The sequence below is a fragment of the Amborella trichopoda genome, chromosome 2, assembly GCF_054954075.1.
Source record: "Amborella trichopoda isolate Santa Cruz 75 chromosome 2, AtrichopodaSantaCruz75HAP2 v2.0, whole genome shotgun sequence".
Lineage (NCBI taxonomy): Eukaryota > Viridiplantae > Streptophyta > Magnoliopsida > Amborellales > Amborellaceae > Amborella > Amborella trichopoda.
This window is the reverse complement of record NC_142337.1, coordinates 52,198,006-52,217,240: the sequence shown is the minus strand read 5'-3', so window position 1 is coordinate 52,217,240 and position 19,235 is coordinate 52,198,006. Positions and strand designations below refer to the sequence as shown.

The 19,235-nt window shown below is 35.8% G+C and overlaps 1 protein-coding gene across 1 annotated transcript; it reads right to left on the bottom strand.

The window, feature by feature from the left end:
- Positions 1–312: 312 nt before the first annotated feature.
- MCM3 (Minichromosome maintenance (MCM2/3/5) family protein) lies at positions 313–8,363 on the bottom strand. Its single transcript, XM_020665529.2, has 17 exons — positions 8,128–8,363; positions 7,918–8,030; positions 7,577–7,785; positions 5,981–6,111; positions 5,585–5,823; positions 5,141–5,377; positions 4,617–4,771; positions 4,265–4,473; positions 3,663–3,831; positions 3,337–3,539; positions 2,375–2,434; positions 2,172–2,264; positions 1,547–1,734; positions 1,180–1,248; positions 837–978; positions 609–681; positions 313–486 (listed from the first exon to the last, which is right to left on the bottom strand). The coding sequence occupies exons 1-16, from the start codon at positions 8,191–8,193 to the stop codon at positions 625–627; spliced, it is 2,340 nt and encodes a 779-aa protein (XP_020521188.1). The 5' UTR covers positions 8,194–8,363; the 3' UTR covers positions 313–486; positions 609–624.
- Between the last annotated feature and the right edge of the window lie 10,872 nt (positions 8,364–19,235).

The following is a 19,235-nucleotide window of genomic DNA, read 5'->3' as shown; positions in this document are numbered from 1 at the left end:
TCTAAAACACAAAGCAAGGAGAAAGCAAAAGGTGAATTCCTTATTGTCTCCTAAATGGCCTTAAATCCTTTGTCTAAAACACAAAGCAAGGAGAAAGAAAATCCATATGCTTTTCTTTTCGTCATAGCAGCATCTCTCTCTCTCTCTCTCTCTCTCTCTCTCAACTTACTACACCAAAATTATGAGTACAGCCATGGGATGCATATAAGAAATCCGACTCCCTTAGTACACCAAAATTACGAGTACAGCCATGGACGCATATAAGAAATCCGAATTCCCATGTCTCAACCAAAAGAAAAGAAGTGGGGAAACTGAGTGAAAATATCCTCAAGTTAAATTCAAATATCAATTTGTAGGGATTTCATAATACACTATGTGGAGCTCTGTTCAGATGAAAACCAAAGAACAATTACAAGAATGAACAGTGTGACTTCTCTGCATCATAAGATCTTCTATTCTCAGAAATTTTTGCTCCTGACACGCATCCTACACGGCTTAGCCAGAATATGCGTATGTCAATAATAGAACTAATTTTTTCCCAGTGGAAGAAAATACATTGTAAGTTACCCTTCCAAAAAAATAAAAAAACAGATATGTTTGGCACCTACTCTGCAAGATTTCGCTTTAAACCAGATGAACCATGTCATCTACTATCATCACTCTGTTATCTGATTGTAATCTCTGTCAATAAAAAGAAAACGAACATTTTTTTAGCTAGATTTCTTTTCATACTGGGAAGGAGAGAATAAAGGAGTACTTTCGATCTAATTTCACCAATATCATGCAAGTTATCCAGCCTTACTGAGATAGACATAAACAGTAAGTCCAGAATATACCTGTAAGAGAGTTGTTATCTCTGGCCTTGTGTACGGAACAGGTGCACCCTGGTTTACTATCTGCTCAATCGCAGTGACTGAGATAACATCCAAATGGTTTACTATCATATGCTGACTGAAGATGCGGTTAAACCTATCCATTCTGCATAAACATAGCAACAAATGTTGACAAGACGGTTACTTTTTTTTCATCACGTCCACCACCCAATAAACAACAAGGAATCCAAAGGCTTAAGATAGTATTTTTTATTATATTTTTTTATAGGAATTTCTAGTAAATCTATCACAAATGACAACAAAAATACAGCATTTTGAAGAACTTGGTTAAAGAAATAGTACACACCTGTTGGCTGAAATATCAATCTCAGGTGGTGCTAAAGACTCATCTACTTCCATTGCATTACCAATTTCCCTGCACAAAAACCCATAATTTGTTCTTTTTTATTGGCTGTACAATAGGTACAAAAGAATATCATTTGTTGATTAACTGAAACAAAAACCAATTTGGAGACTATTGGGAGAGTACATTGAACGCTTGCTTAACAGGTCTCTGGAACACCTGTGATTTATGCAGTTGCTTTCAAAAGTACTGCCCAGATATTTCCCAGACAAAAAAACCATTTTCTAAACATGATGCATTGGAAATCCATGGAAGTCCTAACTGATTTTAAGAGATTCTTTTTTTTTTTTAATTTTTTTGATAAAGTCACCTATCTGGGCTTGCAGCACGAGCTGATTGATTTGTCCCACCGGTGTCCCCACCACCATGATCTGATTTCCGTTTCTTCTCTAACTCTCTCTCCCAATCCTGCTCCCTCTCTTCCATATCCGTCAGCTCCTTGTGATAGATGGCAAAGTTCAATACTTTAAGGGCAGCCTCCACATCAACCTGCAATACCTGAAGCCATCATAGAGATTGTTAAAGGAAAAACATAATAAAAGAAAGATGTCAAACTTTTAATGATTTTAACCATTCAACAAAACAAAATAAAAGGCAAATTGTTTCTGTATCCATCCATTCTAACTTATGTTTTCTTGAGACTCTAAAATTATAACTTTTATTGAGAAATTTAAAGTTATGGATGGAGAGTGTCTCCATCCATATAATGCACAAGAAGGAAACCACAATCCATTTTGAAGCATATCAAATAAACATTCAAACCGTGCCTTGGAAAGATAGCCCCTAGCCAGGCTGTTTGCACTTTTTTTGCACAAGCTTGGAACTTTAGATATAGGTTGGTCCAATCAGTTCACTTCCAAGTTGTCCTTTTAGTCTTTCTGAACCTTAGAAACATTGAATACAAAATAAAGAACTTGAAGACCCAGACAGAGTACCTCATTCCTCAACTTCAATTTAGCATGAGCAGTAGAGAGTCGAATGATGGTCTCTAGGGTTCTTGCAGTTATTGGGAGTGTGCCTCCTGTGGACTGTGAGATGAATTAAGGGAAAAAAACAAAAGAATGAGCTTATTGCCTTGAGGCACTACACCCAAACCAAAATAAAAAGTTTTGTATTCATGGGCAGATTAAATGCAAACCTTTACATCTGCACTTCCACTTCTGAGCTCAGCATAAGCAGTTGCTATATGCTCTGATGCCTACAAGAAGTCATCACGCATAAGAAAATGAGTATTTGGGATAGTACCAAAAATCATAATTCCCTTGGAGGAGTGTTGAAAAAGTCAGTTGCCTTGCTGCCTAGGCAGCCTGGCCATCAATCTGCCTAAGTGGGAGAGTCTAGGTGGTCGCCTAGACACCCAAGGCACCCGCCTAGGCGGGTCTGGGCCTCCATCTTGTGCCACCCCCTTGAATGTTTTTTTCTTCATTTGTTTTAAGGAAGTCACCTTTAAAAAAAAAAGTCCAGGCTCGTTTAAGGCCCGTCGCTCTCTCCCCCACTCTCACACTCCCATGGGCCCATGTGCTCTCTCTACTTACAAGAACAAAAAGAAGATGGCCTCCAAATATTCAACGTGATTCCTATTTTTCTCACACGCACTCGGAGCCATTATGCTTTCTTTTTACATGTAAGAACAAGAAAAAGAAGACCTCCAAATGTCCAATGCGGGGGTTCCTCTCTCTCTCTCTCTCTCTCTCTCTCTCTCTCTCTCTCTCTCTCTCTCTCTCGTGCGCACGACATATTAGAAAAAGAAAAAGAAGAATGTCATCCCAGTGTTCAAGGACTCTCTCTCACAAAGACGGATCCATATTCTCTATATCTCTTACTCTACATATAAGATAAGAAAAAAAGAAGATGATCTTTAGGAATTTCATGCGAGGCCTTATACACGCGTGCAAGCCAACACACACACACACCCAACATAAACTCCCAAAAAAAAAGGGCCACCCAAGTATCTAGCGGCCACCTCCACCTTATTTTGGCATTGGAGAGACAAATGAATGGTAGGGTCTTCATAAACAAATATACCCAATCACAATAAAAGTGAGCAACAGAAAAGAAAGCGTAAGTTATATCAAGAAGTCGTAACATGTTTTATATTACCTCATCAGTTAGAATAGGCTGGTGTCGACTTTTTGCATAATGAATATACTTTTTAAGGAATTTAATAGTAAGTGCATTTTGTCTTGATCGTCTACTTCTTTTCTCTCCATGAAGCAGTCTATTGTACTTCACAAAAATGGATGTGGCAGCTTCTGCATCATCTTCTTCTTCAATATCTCTAAAATTCTCATCAAGTATTGAACCTGTGAAAAGCTTAGAAATTTCTCAAGGTACCCCACAAACATGGCCATCATTTTGTTTTTAATTGTTAACATGGCCATAATTTTTATGTGACTTTTACATCCTATGCATCATGCATGTATTACCTCCATCTTCATTTCTAGAACGGTATCGATGCATGCGTAAGACATGTTCTGCAATCCGCTGGTCAATCTCAGGGTCCATTTGGTCAAGCACAATAAACAGCAAATCAAAACGAGAAAGTAATGAATCCGGAAGGCCAATATTTTTAGTTGGAGTCAAAGAGCGATCATACTGCATATTTAAGGGGAAGATTAGTACAAAAGAACAAACAAACTACAAATCATTGACAAAAAATGGGTGGAAAGCTATAGTATAGACCCATTACAAATCATTCACAAACAATACCTCAGGTGGAAAACTATAACATTGGGGTCATCACTGTCTGCTGAAATGATGGAGGTGGGAGAGGGAATGCGAACAACATTTAGACATGTCCAGTCTAATGATTCACATTCTCTCCATCAGTGTCTATCATTTCATCAGACAAGCATGACCCAGTCGACTATCTTTTGGCTACTTATGATCCAATGGACTTTCATTTGGCTAATTATGATAGACTATGTAAACCACGCCCAATTGACTACAGTTCCAGAGTATATTGAACTACAGAAGGCAGTTCACGACTTCAAGTGAAGCTATCTTAACAAAAACAATAAGAACTCACAGTCCCATAGATAGGGTTGGCAGCTGCAACCACACTACATCTGGCATTTAGTGATGCATGGATACCGGCTTTGGCAATGGTTACTGTTTGCTGCTCCATTACCTCATGAATGGAAACGCGGTCTTGATCACTCATCTTATCAAATTCATCAATACAAACAACCCCTCGATCAGCTAGAACCATAGCGCCAGCTTCTAGCCTTCTCTCTCCTGGTCAAGCAACTTCACCAATAAGATCCTCACAAATCACCAAAAGCAAGAACGTAATGAAACACTAAAATCCACAAAACATAATTAGTAAAAAAAAAAAGAAATGTTAAAATATCAAGAAAGAAGAACCCAAGAAAACTTACCAGTTTCCTGGTCAGAAGTGACAGCTGCAGTCAAACCTACACCAGAGGAACCCCTGCCCGTGGTGGATATGGCTAATGGAGCAATATTCAGGATAGCCCTTAAGAGCTGAGACTTAGCAACAGATGGATCACCAACCATCATCATATTTATGTCACTGCAATTATTTGACAAACATCAGAGGAAGAAAACGCTACAAGTGAAGAACCATTAAGGTCTGTTTGGCTCAATGGAAAAAATTTGTTGAAAATTCCAAGAACAGATGATTGAGGGCTCTCAGGAGGGAGACAGCATTGGGTTTGTAGGAGAGTGAAATGATTGGGGGGTGAACAAAATTCATTTTAAGAGAATAAATTTTCCACCTATTTACTTAAAAAATCTTTTCCCCAATAAAGAGATAAAAACAGCGATGACAGGAAGGTTTCTGCCCCCAATTACTTTTCAAGGACAGAAATAGGCCCTAAAAGACAATAAGAGCTATCAATCACGTCAGACTAGGTGGTTTTCTAATAGTAAAATGTAATACCCTCTTAAGTGGGTGCCATTTTTGAGGTTTTTCTCCACACCACTGAGCATTAGTAAAATTACGGCCTTCTTTATCCACGAATGCCCACAGATTGACGGAGCCAGAGATTCCCCAAGTAAATCAAATGCATCAGCTCTTTTTCCTATTTTTTTGATGTTTGATATGTCTTCAGTAGTGAACACAGGGGCGTTTATCTCTTTATTGAGCAGAGCTACATTGTTCGCAATAAGAACAGTTCTACAAAAGAAACCAGGCACCCATGGTCAGGGAAAGATCAAACCAAAACAAAAACAAACAAAAAACAAAAATTCAGCAATGGATTCAAGCACGATTTACTAGAGAAAAAGAGTGGGGGGAGGGGAGAGCTCACGCACCGAGAGAGAGAGAGAGAGAGAGAGACAGAGAGAGAGAGAGAGACAGAGACAGAGACAGAGAGAGAGAGACCTGAATGATCCATTGATGCTTCCCTTGCTTTTGCCAGGAAGAGCTTTATAGATTCCCGAGATCACCACACGGTCACCAGGCTTGCATGAATCCACCAGATCATCCTCCCCTATAACATCAACCGTCCTTGGAAGCTGACCAGGGGCAGAATTTTCAGGCACTTCTTGCATAGATAAAGTTTGATGGTCCTTGTACTTGCACAAACCAAATTCTGTGACCAACAAATTCCCGTGTTCATCCTACAACAAAATTTCGTGGCCATTTATTATCCATACTTAGTATTGATAGCTCTCTAAAACTTGTAATTGAGAGCTATGAATTGTGAACTTCAAAGAGCTATAAAATAGAAATGTTTGCCCTATGTCAAAACTCTGAACAGAAAAATTATGTGCTTACACGAGTAGGATACACAGATCCTGTGGGCAAGCCCACATTGGATGTGATGTCACGATATTCACGTGTTGTAAAGTCCCCAGTGGTAGGGCAGAAATGCACACTTTTGACTACCTTTGGCCGAACCAGGGAACCTGCACCAAAATATAAGATTACCTGCCATCCTATTATAGCCATTATACAACAAACTATGAACACCAAAAAGGAAGGATAAAGCAATAGCATTTCAACTTTTCTGGAAGCACGGCACTGGACAAAAAATTCCCTAAATTCAGGGAACCTCAATTTGTAGTTCCATTAATATTACACTGGGCCAATGCAACATTCATTCCATAAAGGAACCCATATAAGAAACATGAATACAACCAAAGTGATATAGTCGGAAAAATGATCTAATGATGATGTTGATGATGAATATAACCAAGTGATCTAGAGTCCCTTGGTAGAATGTAACCTTCACTTTTAGAATCACAAACCTCAGGATAACTAAGTTGGTGGGGTTAAAAAAATTTGGAACTGCCCTATTTGCCACTCAGTCCCTGCATAGAGTCTAATGCAAACACAATACACATTGCAATCAAAATGGTGAAAAAAGAAGAACAGCATATGAAAAGCAAAACTATAAAATGTTTGGTTTTGAAGTGGTCAATTCTCTGCTTCTGACCAGAGTGTAACTGAACTATCACAAAAGAAATTTGTATGGCATAGTTAACAATTATGCCTCTAAAGGGATAACTTCTCTATATGGTGTTTCACCCCTCTACAGAACTCCAGGAAATAAATATCCAAAGTTGTCCCCAAAATTCTCATTAAATGAGACAGAAGAAGCACTAAATGGGTGTAAATAAAACATTGAATATGTTTAGTGCCACCAAAATACACTTGCTGCTAAATATCCATGAAACTATGGTAGCTCAAACTATTACACAATAAACCCCAGCAGCATTTTCCTTTATCGGAGGAAAAGCAAGTTAAATGAAATTTTGAACAAAATAGCAGAGCACGTTACTTCTTAAATTGATGAGAAACACCAAAAGAAGAGGGGTGGGGGACGTGCAAGACCAACCCCAAAGTGAAATAAACAGAACAAGCACTTGAGTAGCCCAGAGAAGAAAAAAACGTTTCTGCAAGTTCAGAGCCACAAAAGAATCACTTTTCTGCTAATTTCCCATGTGTTTATTGCAATTTAGAGTATTAAAATACACCCAAACTATGAATTTTCCCCAGCTGGAAAAGAAACCTACTTAATTAAATAACGAATGTGAAGTAAAACAGAATAAGAACTCAAGTGGGGCAGCCAAAGAAACCTTTCTACGAGTTTAAAGCCACAAAGGAATTCCTTTTTCTGGTAAATTTTTATATATTTATTGTGGTTTAGAATATTATAATAAACCCCGACTAAGCATTATCCGTGATTGGACAATGAGACCTAGTTATCTGAACTGAACAACAAAGCAGATTGGTTCTTAAATTAACAAGGAATACCATATCAGAGGGAAAGAAGAGTGTTTCCCAAAAGTCTATCCATATTCCCCCATAATCTGAAGTAATGAACAAATCAATCGAAGGAGTACATATAAACTAAGCAAAAGCACTCACATTTTGTGACAATGCCTTCAACACAAACCATGGTGCCAAGAAATGGAGAGAGAAGCTCTCTAGGAGTGACCTTATGGAAACCAAATGGACCCTCAAAACCCATAAGAACATTCTGCCCTTCCTGCAAATATTTAGGGTTTATGCTCCTTGTCACCTCCGTGAGTGCATCTGATAATGGCTGAACGTACTCTCCAGGGCTCCTCAGAAGACTGAAAACAAAAAAACAACAATAAAAAAGCCCTTAAAATGCAGAAAATGAGCCATGTGAAGTTCTCTTAGATGCCCATAGAAGAGATTATTTCGAAAACAATATATGGGGAGAGAGAGAAAATAGAACAGACCTGCGAACTAAGGCGGGATTGTAATTTCGAATATCGGAGATGTCAACAAGGAGTCGATGGCGTCCTTGGTTGATCATTGACCTAATCTTGTCCATGTATAGACCCCTGCCCGCCTGCTCAAAAATGCCCATGGTTAGACAAAGAGAGATGAGAGAGAAACTTTAGGGTAAGAAATAAGGGGAGCCTGAGAGTCTCGGAAAAAGGTTTTACATCTTCATCCAGGAAACGCAGGAATTCTGCTTTATGCCTCGACATCGCCTCATCGCTGATATCCATTGTTACTGAGAAGGAAGAGCCTCTCTGCAGAGTGGTGAGCAAGAGACTTGAAGAGAGAGAGGACTGTGCCTCCGCTGTAGAGAGAGAAAGAGAGAGAGATGACACAGTGGTCAGTTTTGCACATATGATCTCTCTTTGGCGGGAAATGGGGTTGATTGGCGGGAAAAGAAAAGGGCAAACTGTGTAAAAAGGGCGAAGTTTATATCGTGCCTAGGCTCTAAACAATTAATTAAATTAGAGCATACCTCAAAATATCATCAAATTGATCATCTCGATATTAAAATACATGGACATATTATCTACATCGTTTACTACGAAAAATTTAAAAAAAATAAGTCCCAGAAATGATGCATTTTACAACATATTAATTTTACAACCTATTATTTACATCGTCTATTTTCAATATTTTCATATGTTTATAAATCTACTTGATTTTAAGTATTTTTGAAATTTAAAATTTTATAATTAGATATAAAAATAGATTTTGAGATAATCCTAAAAATATTTTTCATCAAAATTATATACCATAATAAAATTTGAAGGTGCACCTTACCTCTACACCTATGGATGAATCCGTATGCAAACCATACCCTAAAAAAATGGATTTCAAGTTTTGGAAATAGGGTATTTTGTAACGTATTTTTTATTCTTAGTTTCCATTACTTTCAAGTTTTCATGGATCAGCTCGATCTACATTATTTTTAAAGCTTTAAATTCATTAGCATTAATTTTGTCATATATTTTTGTTCTTTGTGGATGGCCTGGGGCCTCGTGATAATATTGTCGAACCCCATGATGAGATCCTTGACTATATTCTCACCAAAGGGTAGGGCCCAAATCCCTACTGACTTATCACTTCCATCTCTCTTGGTGTTACATCGAATAACTATGCGGAATTTTGTGCTTTGGAAGATGGTGTTGACTTAGCTATCCCGATGGATTGATTTCCTTACATAGCGATCCAGATGGATTGTTTTCCTTATAGATTGAAAGTGATTTGTTTTTTCTTGTACAAGTTATTCAATGCTGCTGCAAATCTCCTTGGGCACTTCATACTATAGCTGCTAATTGTCAATTTAGACTTGCAAATCGTTTATGGTCTATCTGTCATGTTTATCGTGAGGCTGCAAATCTCTTTAGGCACTTCATATTATAGCTGTTAATTGTCAATTTAGACTTACAAATCGTTTTTATGGTCTATCAGTCATGTTTATCGTGAAGCTAATATGATGGCTTACGTACTTGCTGAAAATGCTATAGTTTTTTCCAGCGTTTTAAAAAACGTCGAGTCGAACCGGACTCGCCCGGTTCGACTCGGAAAAACGTGAAAAGGGACCGGATCGCCTAAAAAATCGGAAATCGTCCGGTTCTAGAGAGAACCGGACGATTCTGTACAGTGAATCGCCGATTCACTGTACGGAATCGGCGAGTCCGTACAGTGAATCGACGATTCCGTACGGTTTTTTTTTTTTTTTTTTTTTTTTTTTTTTTTTTTTTTTTTTTTTTTTTTTTTTTTTTTTTTTTTTTTTTTTGTAATCCATGATAGATTTTTTTGTAATACTTGATAGATTTTTTTGTAATCCATGACCGAATTGTTTTTGTTTTTTTGTAATCCATGATCGAATTTTTTGGTTTTTTGTAACCCATAATAGAATTTTTTGTAATCCATGATCGAAATGTTTGTTTTCTTTTCTTGTAATCCATGATCGATTTTTTTTTTTTTTTTTTTTTTTTTTGTAACCCATGATAGAATTTTTTGTAATCCATGATCGAATGTTTTGTAATACATGATCGAAATGTTTGTTTTTTTTTTGTAATCCATGATCGAAATGTTTGTTTTTTTTTTTGTAATCCATGATTGAATTTTTTGTTTTTTGCTTTTTTTGTAACCCATGATAGAGTTTTTTGTAATTCATGATTGAATTTTTTGTAATCCATGATCGAACTATTTTTTTCTTTTTTTGTAATCCACGATTGAATTTTTGTTTTTTTTTGTTTGTTTTTTTTGTTTGTTTTTTTTTGTAATCCATGGTCGAATTTTATGTAATCCATGATCGAATTTTATGTAAAACATGATCGAATTTTATGTAATCCATGATTGAATTTTTTGAAAATTTGTGATTTTTTTTGTTTAATCCATGATCGAATTTTTTTTTGTAATCCATGATAGAATTTTTTGAAAATTTGTGATTTTTTTTTTAATCCATGATCGATTTTTTTGAAAATTTGTTTTTATTTTTTTTTAATCCATATTATTCAAAGAGAAAACGAGAGAGATGATGATTCTGAGGCCACCCTATCCTAGCCATATTATTCACATATCGAGTCCCAACAGAAACAGTGTAGGAATGAGCACGAAATACTGTAAATTAAATGCTGAATGGCGGTTCATGCAGGGAAAGAACATATCAATATTCGCATATTCATTCAAAAACATGAAAATTCTTAATGGAGTACCCTCATTTTTTATTGAATTCCTAAAAAACAATATTTATAATGAATTTTAATAATTTTTTCGAATTTTTTTTAAGCTTTATTCTGACCGATTCACCCGATTCCCGATCCGGATCGCCGATTCCCGATCCGGATCGCCGATTCCCCGATCCGGATCGGTTTTTTGGAAGCCCGATCCGGGTCACCGATCCGTTTTTTAAACCATTGGTTTTTTCAGATGCCACTATTATTGGGTTTATGTGGCCTTTAAAGGCCTTATGCGTGTGTATTCAAATAATTTCATTATAGTGAAACATAAACTCAGTAAGAGCGTAGTCCATCGATAACCATATTAAGCAAATGATATTTGTTTATACCGGATTGTGTATCGATTTAGGCCAGACCAATGGTTTAAAAAACGGATTGGTGACCCGAATCGGGCACCCAAAAAACCGATCTGGATCGGCGATCCGGATCGAGAATCGGGTGAATCGGTCAGAATAAAGCTTAAAAAAAATCCAAAAAAATTATTAAATTCATTATAAATATTTTTTTTTAGGAATTCAATAAGAAATGAGGGTACTCCATTAAGAATTTTCATGTTTTTGAATGAATATGCAAATATTGATATGTTCTTTCCCTGTATGAACCGCCATTCAGCATTTAATTTACATCACACAAAAGGATAAACATAGAATTATCATAGAATAAGTATATCAACCTACATGGACTACAATAAAGCATAAAATTAAACAAATGATCTAAAAATAAAATGATAGACGATGTTATTGTTCTTCTTGGTCACGCTGGTGCCATTGATTGAATTCGTTTAACAATTCATTGATTCGATCTAAAAACGAATCATCGATATTAGCAGGCGTCTGACTATTCCCAAATCCCTGAGTGTTAGTGTTTTGTTGTGTTCCCAATCCAAAATCCCCGAAGCTTGTCCATTCTTCATGCTCACCTGCACTGTCGTGCTCATCCCTACACTGTTGCTGTTGGGACTCGATATGTGAATAATATGGCTGGGATAGGGTGGCCTCAGAATCATCATCTCTCTCGTTTTCTCTTTGAATAATATGGATTAAAAAAAAAAATTAACAAATTTTCAAAAAAATCGATCATGGATTAAAACAAAAAAATCACAAATTTTCAAAAAATTCTATCATGGATTACAAAAAAAAAATCACATCATGGATTAAAAAAAAAAAATCACAAATTTTCAAAAAATTCTATCATGGATTACAAAAAAAAATTCGATCATGGATTAAAAAAAAAAATCACAAATTTTCAAAAAATTCAATCATGGATTACAAAAAATTCGATCATGGATTACAAAAAATTCGATCATGGATTACTAAAAAAAAAAAAACATAAAAAAACAAAAAATTCCATCGTGGATTACAAAAAAAGAAAAAAACAATTCGATCATGGATTACAAAAAATTCAATCATGGATTACAAAAAATTCTATCATGGGTTACAAAAAAAAAAAATTCGATCATGGATTACAAGAAAAAAAAACAAACATTTCTATCATGGATTAATTCGATCATGGATTACAAAAACTTCTATCATGGATTACAAAAAATTCGATCATGGATTACATAAAATTCGATCATGGATTACATAAAATTCGATCATGGATTACAAAAAAAAACAAAAAATTTGATCGTGGATTACAAAAAAAGAAAAAAACAATTCGATCAGGGATTACAAAAAATTCAATCATGGATTACAAAAAACTCTATCATGGGTTACAAAAAACCAAAAAACAAAAAATTCGATCATGGATTACAAAAAAAAAAAACAAACATTTTGATCATGGATTACAAAAAAAAAACAAACATTTCGATCATGGATTACAAAACATTCGATCATGGATTACAAAAAATTCTATCATGGGTTACGAAAAAAAAACAAAAAACAAAAAATTTGATCATGGATTACAAGAAAAAAAAACAAACATTTCGATCATGGATTACAAAAAATTCTATCATAGGTTACAAAAAAAACAAAAAATTCGATCATGGATTACAAAAAAAAAAAAAAAACAATTCGATCATGGATTACAAAAAAATCGGTCAAGTATTACAAAAAAATCTATCATGGATTACAAAACAAAAAAAAAAAAAAATTATGTTCTTCCGTACGGGACTCGACGATTCACTGTACGGGACACGCCGATTTCGTACAGTGAATCGGCGAGTCACTGTGCAGAATCGTCCGGTTCTCTTTAGAACCGGACGATTCCCGTTTTTTTCATCGATTCGATCCGTCCATGGCGATTCCCGAGTCGAACCGGGCTAGTCCGGTTCGACTCGGTGTTTTTTTAAACACTGGGCCAAACAATTGGAAAACCTAAAGTACATGGGCATAAAGAATTAACCGACGAGGGTTTTGGGTTAGCACTTGATGAGGTCGAAGTTTATGCTTAGATGAGAGAGCCGAGGGACTGTGTGACCTTTGTGTGTGATGGTAGGCTTATTGAGACGGGGGTCAAAACCTCATCCATATTCCATCACACGGCATGAATATTGATAGATAATTCGGAAAAGTCAGCTATCCACCTTTGGGTGAAGCGTATACATGTGTGAGAAATACCCTTATGCGCCATAGAGCTGTGGTCGCATCAGGTCATGGTGACTTTGAATCGTCTCTAGGGAAGGACCTGTAATCTACAAACTGAGATTACGACCCCTTGGCTTATCGGTCAAATTTTGGTGACCCGCTAATGAGCCTCTGCTTGGATTGTGGTCATGGGAAATACTGGGTTGGTTTGATAAAACAAGTGTAGTCTGTAGTCCACAGTTGAAGGTGGAGTACCCCGTGATCGTTGATAGAATTCTTGAACCATATGGATCCACTTCCCATCATTTTATTTTAATTGTGTTCATTTTATTATTAAATTATTTTAGATTTATTATTTGAATTTTTTTAGTAGTCATTTGATATTTTATTTCTCATTTTTGAACTTATAAAAATGAAGTTTTTGATTTACAAAGTTATAATGTTTTAAAATTCATTTTATTTAATTTTAAATATTTATTAGTACCCCTACTTGAAAAACATAAGGCCATTGGTTGTAAGTGGATTTTCAAGAAAAAATTGAACTCTGAAGGAAAAATAGAAAAATACAAAACTAAGTTGGTTGCAAAGGGTTTCACCTAGAAGGAATGGATAGATTCCTGTTGCCAAATTTTCATCAGTCCGAATCCTTATAGTTGTAGTAGCCCATTTTGACTTTGAGGTTCATCAAATGGATGTCAAAACAGCCTTTCTAAATGGGGATTTAGAAGAAGAAATTTACATGACCAAACCTGAGGGATTTGAGGAAAAAGGGAAAGAGAACCTAGTATGCAAACTTAATAAATCTCTTTATGGCCTGAAACAAGCATTGCTATGGTGGTCTATAAAATTCCAGGAGACCCTCGCCCTTGCAGGGTTCTCCACAAATAATAATGATTATTGCATATATCAAAAGGTCAGTGAGAGTGATGTGGTTTTTATATCGTTATATGTGGATGATATGTTAATTGTTAGTAGCTCAATTGCCCTAGTAGTAGAGACGAAAAATTTCCTTGCACAACACTTCGATATGAAGGATCTTGGAGAAGCTTCATATGTGTTGGGCATCAAGATAATAAGAAATACAATAGAGAAAACTGTCCAACTTTTCTGGGCAACCTACTGTTAGAGGATACTGGAAAAGTTTAATATGAGTATGTGTAAGCCCATATCAACGCCAATTGACAAAAAGACGAAGGTTAGTAATAAAATGTATCTTACCGAAGACATAGATATAAGAGCCATGGAGAGAGTGTCATACATGAGTGTAGTTGAGCCCCTTATATATGCCATGACGGGAACAAGACCTGACTTGTCCTTCGACATGAGTCTGGTAAGCCATTTCCAAAGTAATCCAGGAGAGGAGCATTGAAAAGCTATAAAAAGAATTTTCAGTTATTTAAAGGGGACCATGAACTATGCGCTCATATATAAGGGGGGAACTAAAATTGCAATTGAGCGATATTCAGATGCAAGCTATCTCGGGGAACCAGATAATGCGAAGTCTACATCTAGGTATGTGTTTATGCTTGGAGGGAGTGCGGTTTCTTGAAAGTCAAAAAAACAAGATATTATGGCCTTGTCCACCATGAAATCTGATTATGTGGCATGTTGTCTAGCAATCAAGGAGGCCGTGTGGATTAAAAAGTTTCTTAATCAACTTAATTTTCATCTTGACGTTGTAAAGCAGTGCAAATTTTCTGTGACAACACTGCAGCTATTTGTGTCTCTAAGGAGCTTCGATTTCACAGGAACTCCAAGCATATTAAGCTTTATTTTTATCGCCTAAGAAATGATGTAAGATTGAAAGAGATCGAGATCAGCTACATATCTACAGATTTGATGATTGCAGACCCCTTTGACTAAGGGAGTTGTCCCTAATGTTTTTGTAAGACATGTGAGAGAGATGGGGATGAGAGAAAGTGATGAAGAGATAATGTAAGGCCTTCAAAGGGCAAGTGGGAGATGTTGGGTTTATGTGGCTTTCAAAAGCCTTATGAGTGTATATTGAAATACTTTCATTATAATGAAACATAAACTCAGTGAGAGTGTGGTCCCTCGAGGACCATACTAAAAAATGATGTTTGCTTATACCGGACTGTGCCTATTGATCTAGGGTTTTGGGTTAGCCCTTGATGAGGTCGAAGCTTATGCCTAGATGAGAGAGCCGAGGGACTGTGTGACCCTTATGTGTGATGGTAGGCCTACTGAGAAGGGGGCCACAACCTCATTCATGTTCCATCATACGGCATATATATTGATAGATCATTCGAGAAAACCAGATATCCACCTTTGGGTGAAGCTTATGCATGTGCGAGAGATACGTTTATGCGCCATAGAGCTGTGGTCGCATCAGATCATGGTGACCTTGACTCGTCTCTAGGGGAGGACCTGTAATCCACAAACTGGGATTGTGACCTCTTGGCTTATCGGCCAGACTTTGGTGACCCGCTAATGAGCCCTTGCTTGGACTGTAGGTCATAAAAAATACTGGGTCGGTTGGATAAAGCAAGTGTGGTCTGTAGTCCACAGTTGAAGGTGGAGTACCCCGTGATCTTTGATAGAATTCCTTAACCATATAGATCCACTTCCCATTACATTAATTTAATTGTGTTCATTTTATTATTAAAATATTTTAGATTTATTATATGAATTTTTATAAGTCATTTGATATTTTATTTCTTATTTTTGGACTTATAGAAATAAAGTTATTAATTTACAAAGTTATAATGTTTTAAAATTCATTTTGTTTAATTTTAAAATATTTATTAAAAAAAATACATGGGGCCCCATAGTGCACATGGGACCACCATGTAAGTATTAGGTGGGGCCCTACATACCATACATGGGTGGCACGTCCCACCCTTGAATACCTTCTCTTGTTGTTTTGTCTTCAAGTTTATTAAATACGGTAACTATATCTTGTAGCATATGGTCAAATATTGATTAAAAAATATTGATTATATCTAATCTTGATTATCGAAGAAATATCTTCACTTGATATTATTGAAATATTCTTATGAAAAATATGAGATGGATTATGCAATTTTATGGAACGCATGATATTTTAATAGATTTAACTTATTTAAATATATTGATGGGAAAATGGTTTAAGGAAAGGGGGATAATGGTTCATGCATCTTCCATAATGTTGATGACCCATCTATGAAATATATGGCTCAGATCTCTCACCCCACAAGTCACATTGATCAACGGTTCATATTCAATCTCAAGAAATAGGCAAACTATGGGAAACCCTAAAAAGACGCTAGACCTAAATTTCATTATAAATAAGGGTGCTCTCCCCCATCTCCACATACCTATCTCTCTCCCATAACCTCTCTCTCTCTCTCATAAACTCTCTCTCTCTTCCCTAAGGGCCACACCCCTCTCTCTCTCTTAAAAAGACCCTAAGGGGCATGCCCCAACATAGAGACTCTCTCTCTCTCTCTCTCATGATCTAATCTAATGGTTGGGAAAATTAGGGTTTGAACCTAATTATTTTCGAGTTAGGGTTCTGTAGAGATTTAAGGGTGGTTACTTAGTTTGGCCGAAATTAGCTTTCCCGGTTCGAGATTGAAGCTAAACCGCTGATCCCGCACCATTGGATATGGTGACTCGGTATGGGGTGTAAAAAGCCCGGTTGAGGTAATCTCTGACATCTTTTCTTTTATTTATTTGTTCTTTTATTTTATATTCTCAAGCACAGTATTAAGTTGTATGAATGGCATCAAGTAGTTGATATTTATTTTATTGATGTGTTATTTATTTTTTGAAATTTCTATTATTTGTAATAAGACCATCTGTGAGTGATCTTGTTGCCAAAATTATAAGGGGTGATTATTATTAAAATAAAAATTAATTGTATGTCCCCAGCAAAAGATCACATAGGTATTTCTTTCACCTTGTTGAGAGTAACACATCCTTACTTGATATGACGAGCACCAATAACAATGGATCTAACACCCAAATAAAATACTAAAAAACAATAATATATACAATATATTTAGGAAAAATATAAAAAAATAAATAAAATGGGAAATCACTAAACCACAACAGAAGTAAAAATAAAAGGTTTATACAATTTTTCACCCAAAATGAACTACATCTACGAGCTAGGGTAAAAAATGCCACTATAATGAAAGAAATTTTTAAGTTTGGGGTTTTGTAGAGAATACCTCATACAAGGCAAAAAAAATTCAAATGAATTTTACCTACCATAATACCATTATTAATCGACTTATTGTTCATCATTGTCGGCCAACACCATCATCACATAAAAATCTCGATGAAATTTGACCTAATATGATGCCACATTGGTGCTAGTGTACGAATAAAAACCCCAATTTCTATTCCCCCAAACTTCTCTATATTTTTTTCTTATGTTTTATCTCTCTATTATTCACTTTTATGGGCCTCCATAAAATACATTTTTCTGTAACATCGAAATGTACATCCCAACTAGTGATTATTTTTAGGTACTTGGATCTCATAATCGATATCCCTTTACACCCTTGCTATAACCCACTTAGATGCATTTCTTTGACATTCGATCTGCAACTTGGAATAAGTGCATAAGCATCACAACAAAAAATTTCTAAATCAGAGTAATCATTAGTAATTCCATGCCCAACATCTTTAGGAGTTCTACTTCCCAATGCTAACAAAGGCCACTGGTTAATGAGATAGCAAGTCATTGATACCGCTTTCACTCATAGTTCTTGTTTGAGACTGACGTTAGTTAACATGCACCTCGCATGCTCCATCTAAGTGTGATTCATCCTTTCGTTGATACTATTTTGTTGAGTGTTGTAGGCATTTGTGTAATGCCTAGTACTTTCCTTAGCCTTGCAAAAATTTTCAAACTCATTTGATATAAACTCTCTACCATTATCCATCCGTATAACTTTGATGTGATGCCTTGTAGATTTTTCAACTTCAGTTTTAAAATTCTTAAATGCACAAAACATATCACTTTCAAAGTTTTAATCCACACCTTCCTTGAGAAGTCATCAATAAATGAGGAAAAATATAATGCACATTCATATGACGTAGTCAGTGAAGGGTCCATTGAATATAATCAAGTTTGCACTTGTGTATTTCCTGGCATGAAAATGTTGTTGATGTTATTTTTCATAGATATAAGGCTCACAAAATTCGGATCCATTAATTTTAAGTGTAGGAATAAGATTGATCTTCATTAAGACCGCCATAACTTTATCACTCATATATTCCAAACTTCTATGCCATAAGTAAAATGGAACTTCCTCACCTTCTACCATTGAATTCACCTCATCAGTAATTATTGTGCGTCCCAACAACCTATACAAGTTCCCAATTCAGACTCTTGTCATTGCAATTAAAACTCATTTTGATACTTTGATTACTCCACCTTGACTAGTAAACTTTTAAGCTTCTGAATATGGAGAAGAGAGAGAAATCAAACTCTTTTTTAGTTCCTGCACATGCTTAACATTCTTAATTGCCTCAATCGTTCCATCAAATATTCATAGGCAAATAGTGCCCATTCCAACCATTTTTTAGTTGAGTTGTTATTAATGGATAACAATCCTCCTACACGTTTTTTCCCAAAATACGCCAAATTCGACACTCAGTGTGAAACTAAATTTTTTATTTCCAACTCAGTAATGGATGTAGCACTTCAAGTGCCGATCGATATCACTTTCTAACTATTCAAATGTTAGAAATATATACTATGTTCATCTCATAGTATACTTCCAATTGCTCCCTGGAGTTAAAAACTACTTGGGAAGATTTTTTTGATATCAATTTTTTTTTGGATCCGCTTAAGAATCACTCGATTACTCATAACAAGAAAAAAAAAATGCTCATTATGTTCCTAAAGTTCGGGGTCTTAAAATATTAGTAGTTTAGCTTTTCCAAAGAGCAAAACTAGAAAGATTGCTCCTGTAGGAGCAGATAATTATTTCATGGGGCGTGGTTTGTATAAGGTTATAACTTTAAATAATCAAATTAAGGTGCACACCCAAACTTTATCACGAGATGTAACTTTGATAT

Coding starts and splice junctions, on each gene's coding strand:
- MCM3 (XM_020665529.2), bottom strand. CDS start 8,193: ATGGATATCAGCGATGAGGCGATGTCGAGGCATAAAGCAGAATTCCTG. Junction 7,786..7,917: donor AATCCCGCCTTAGTTCGCAG/GTCTGTTCTATT, acceptor TTTTGTTTTCAG/TCTTCTGAGGAGCCCTGGAG. Junction 1,249..1,546: donor CGTGCTGCAAGCCCAGATAG/GTGACTTTATCA, acceptor GTTTTTGTGCAG/GGAAATTGGTAATGCAATGG.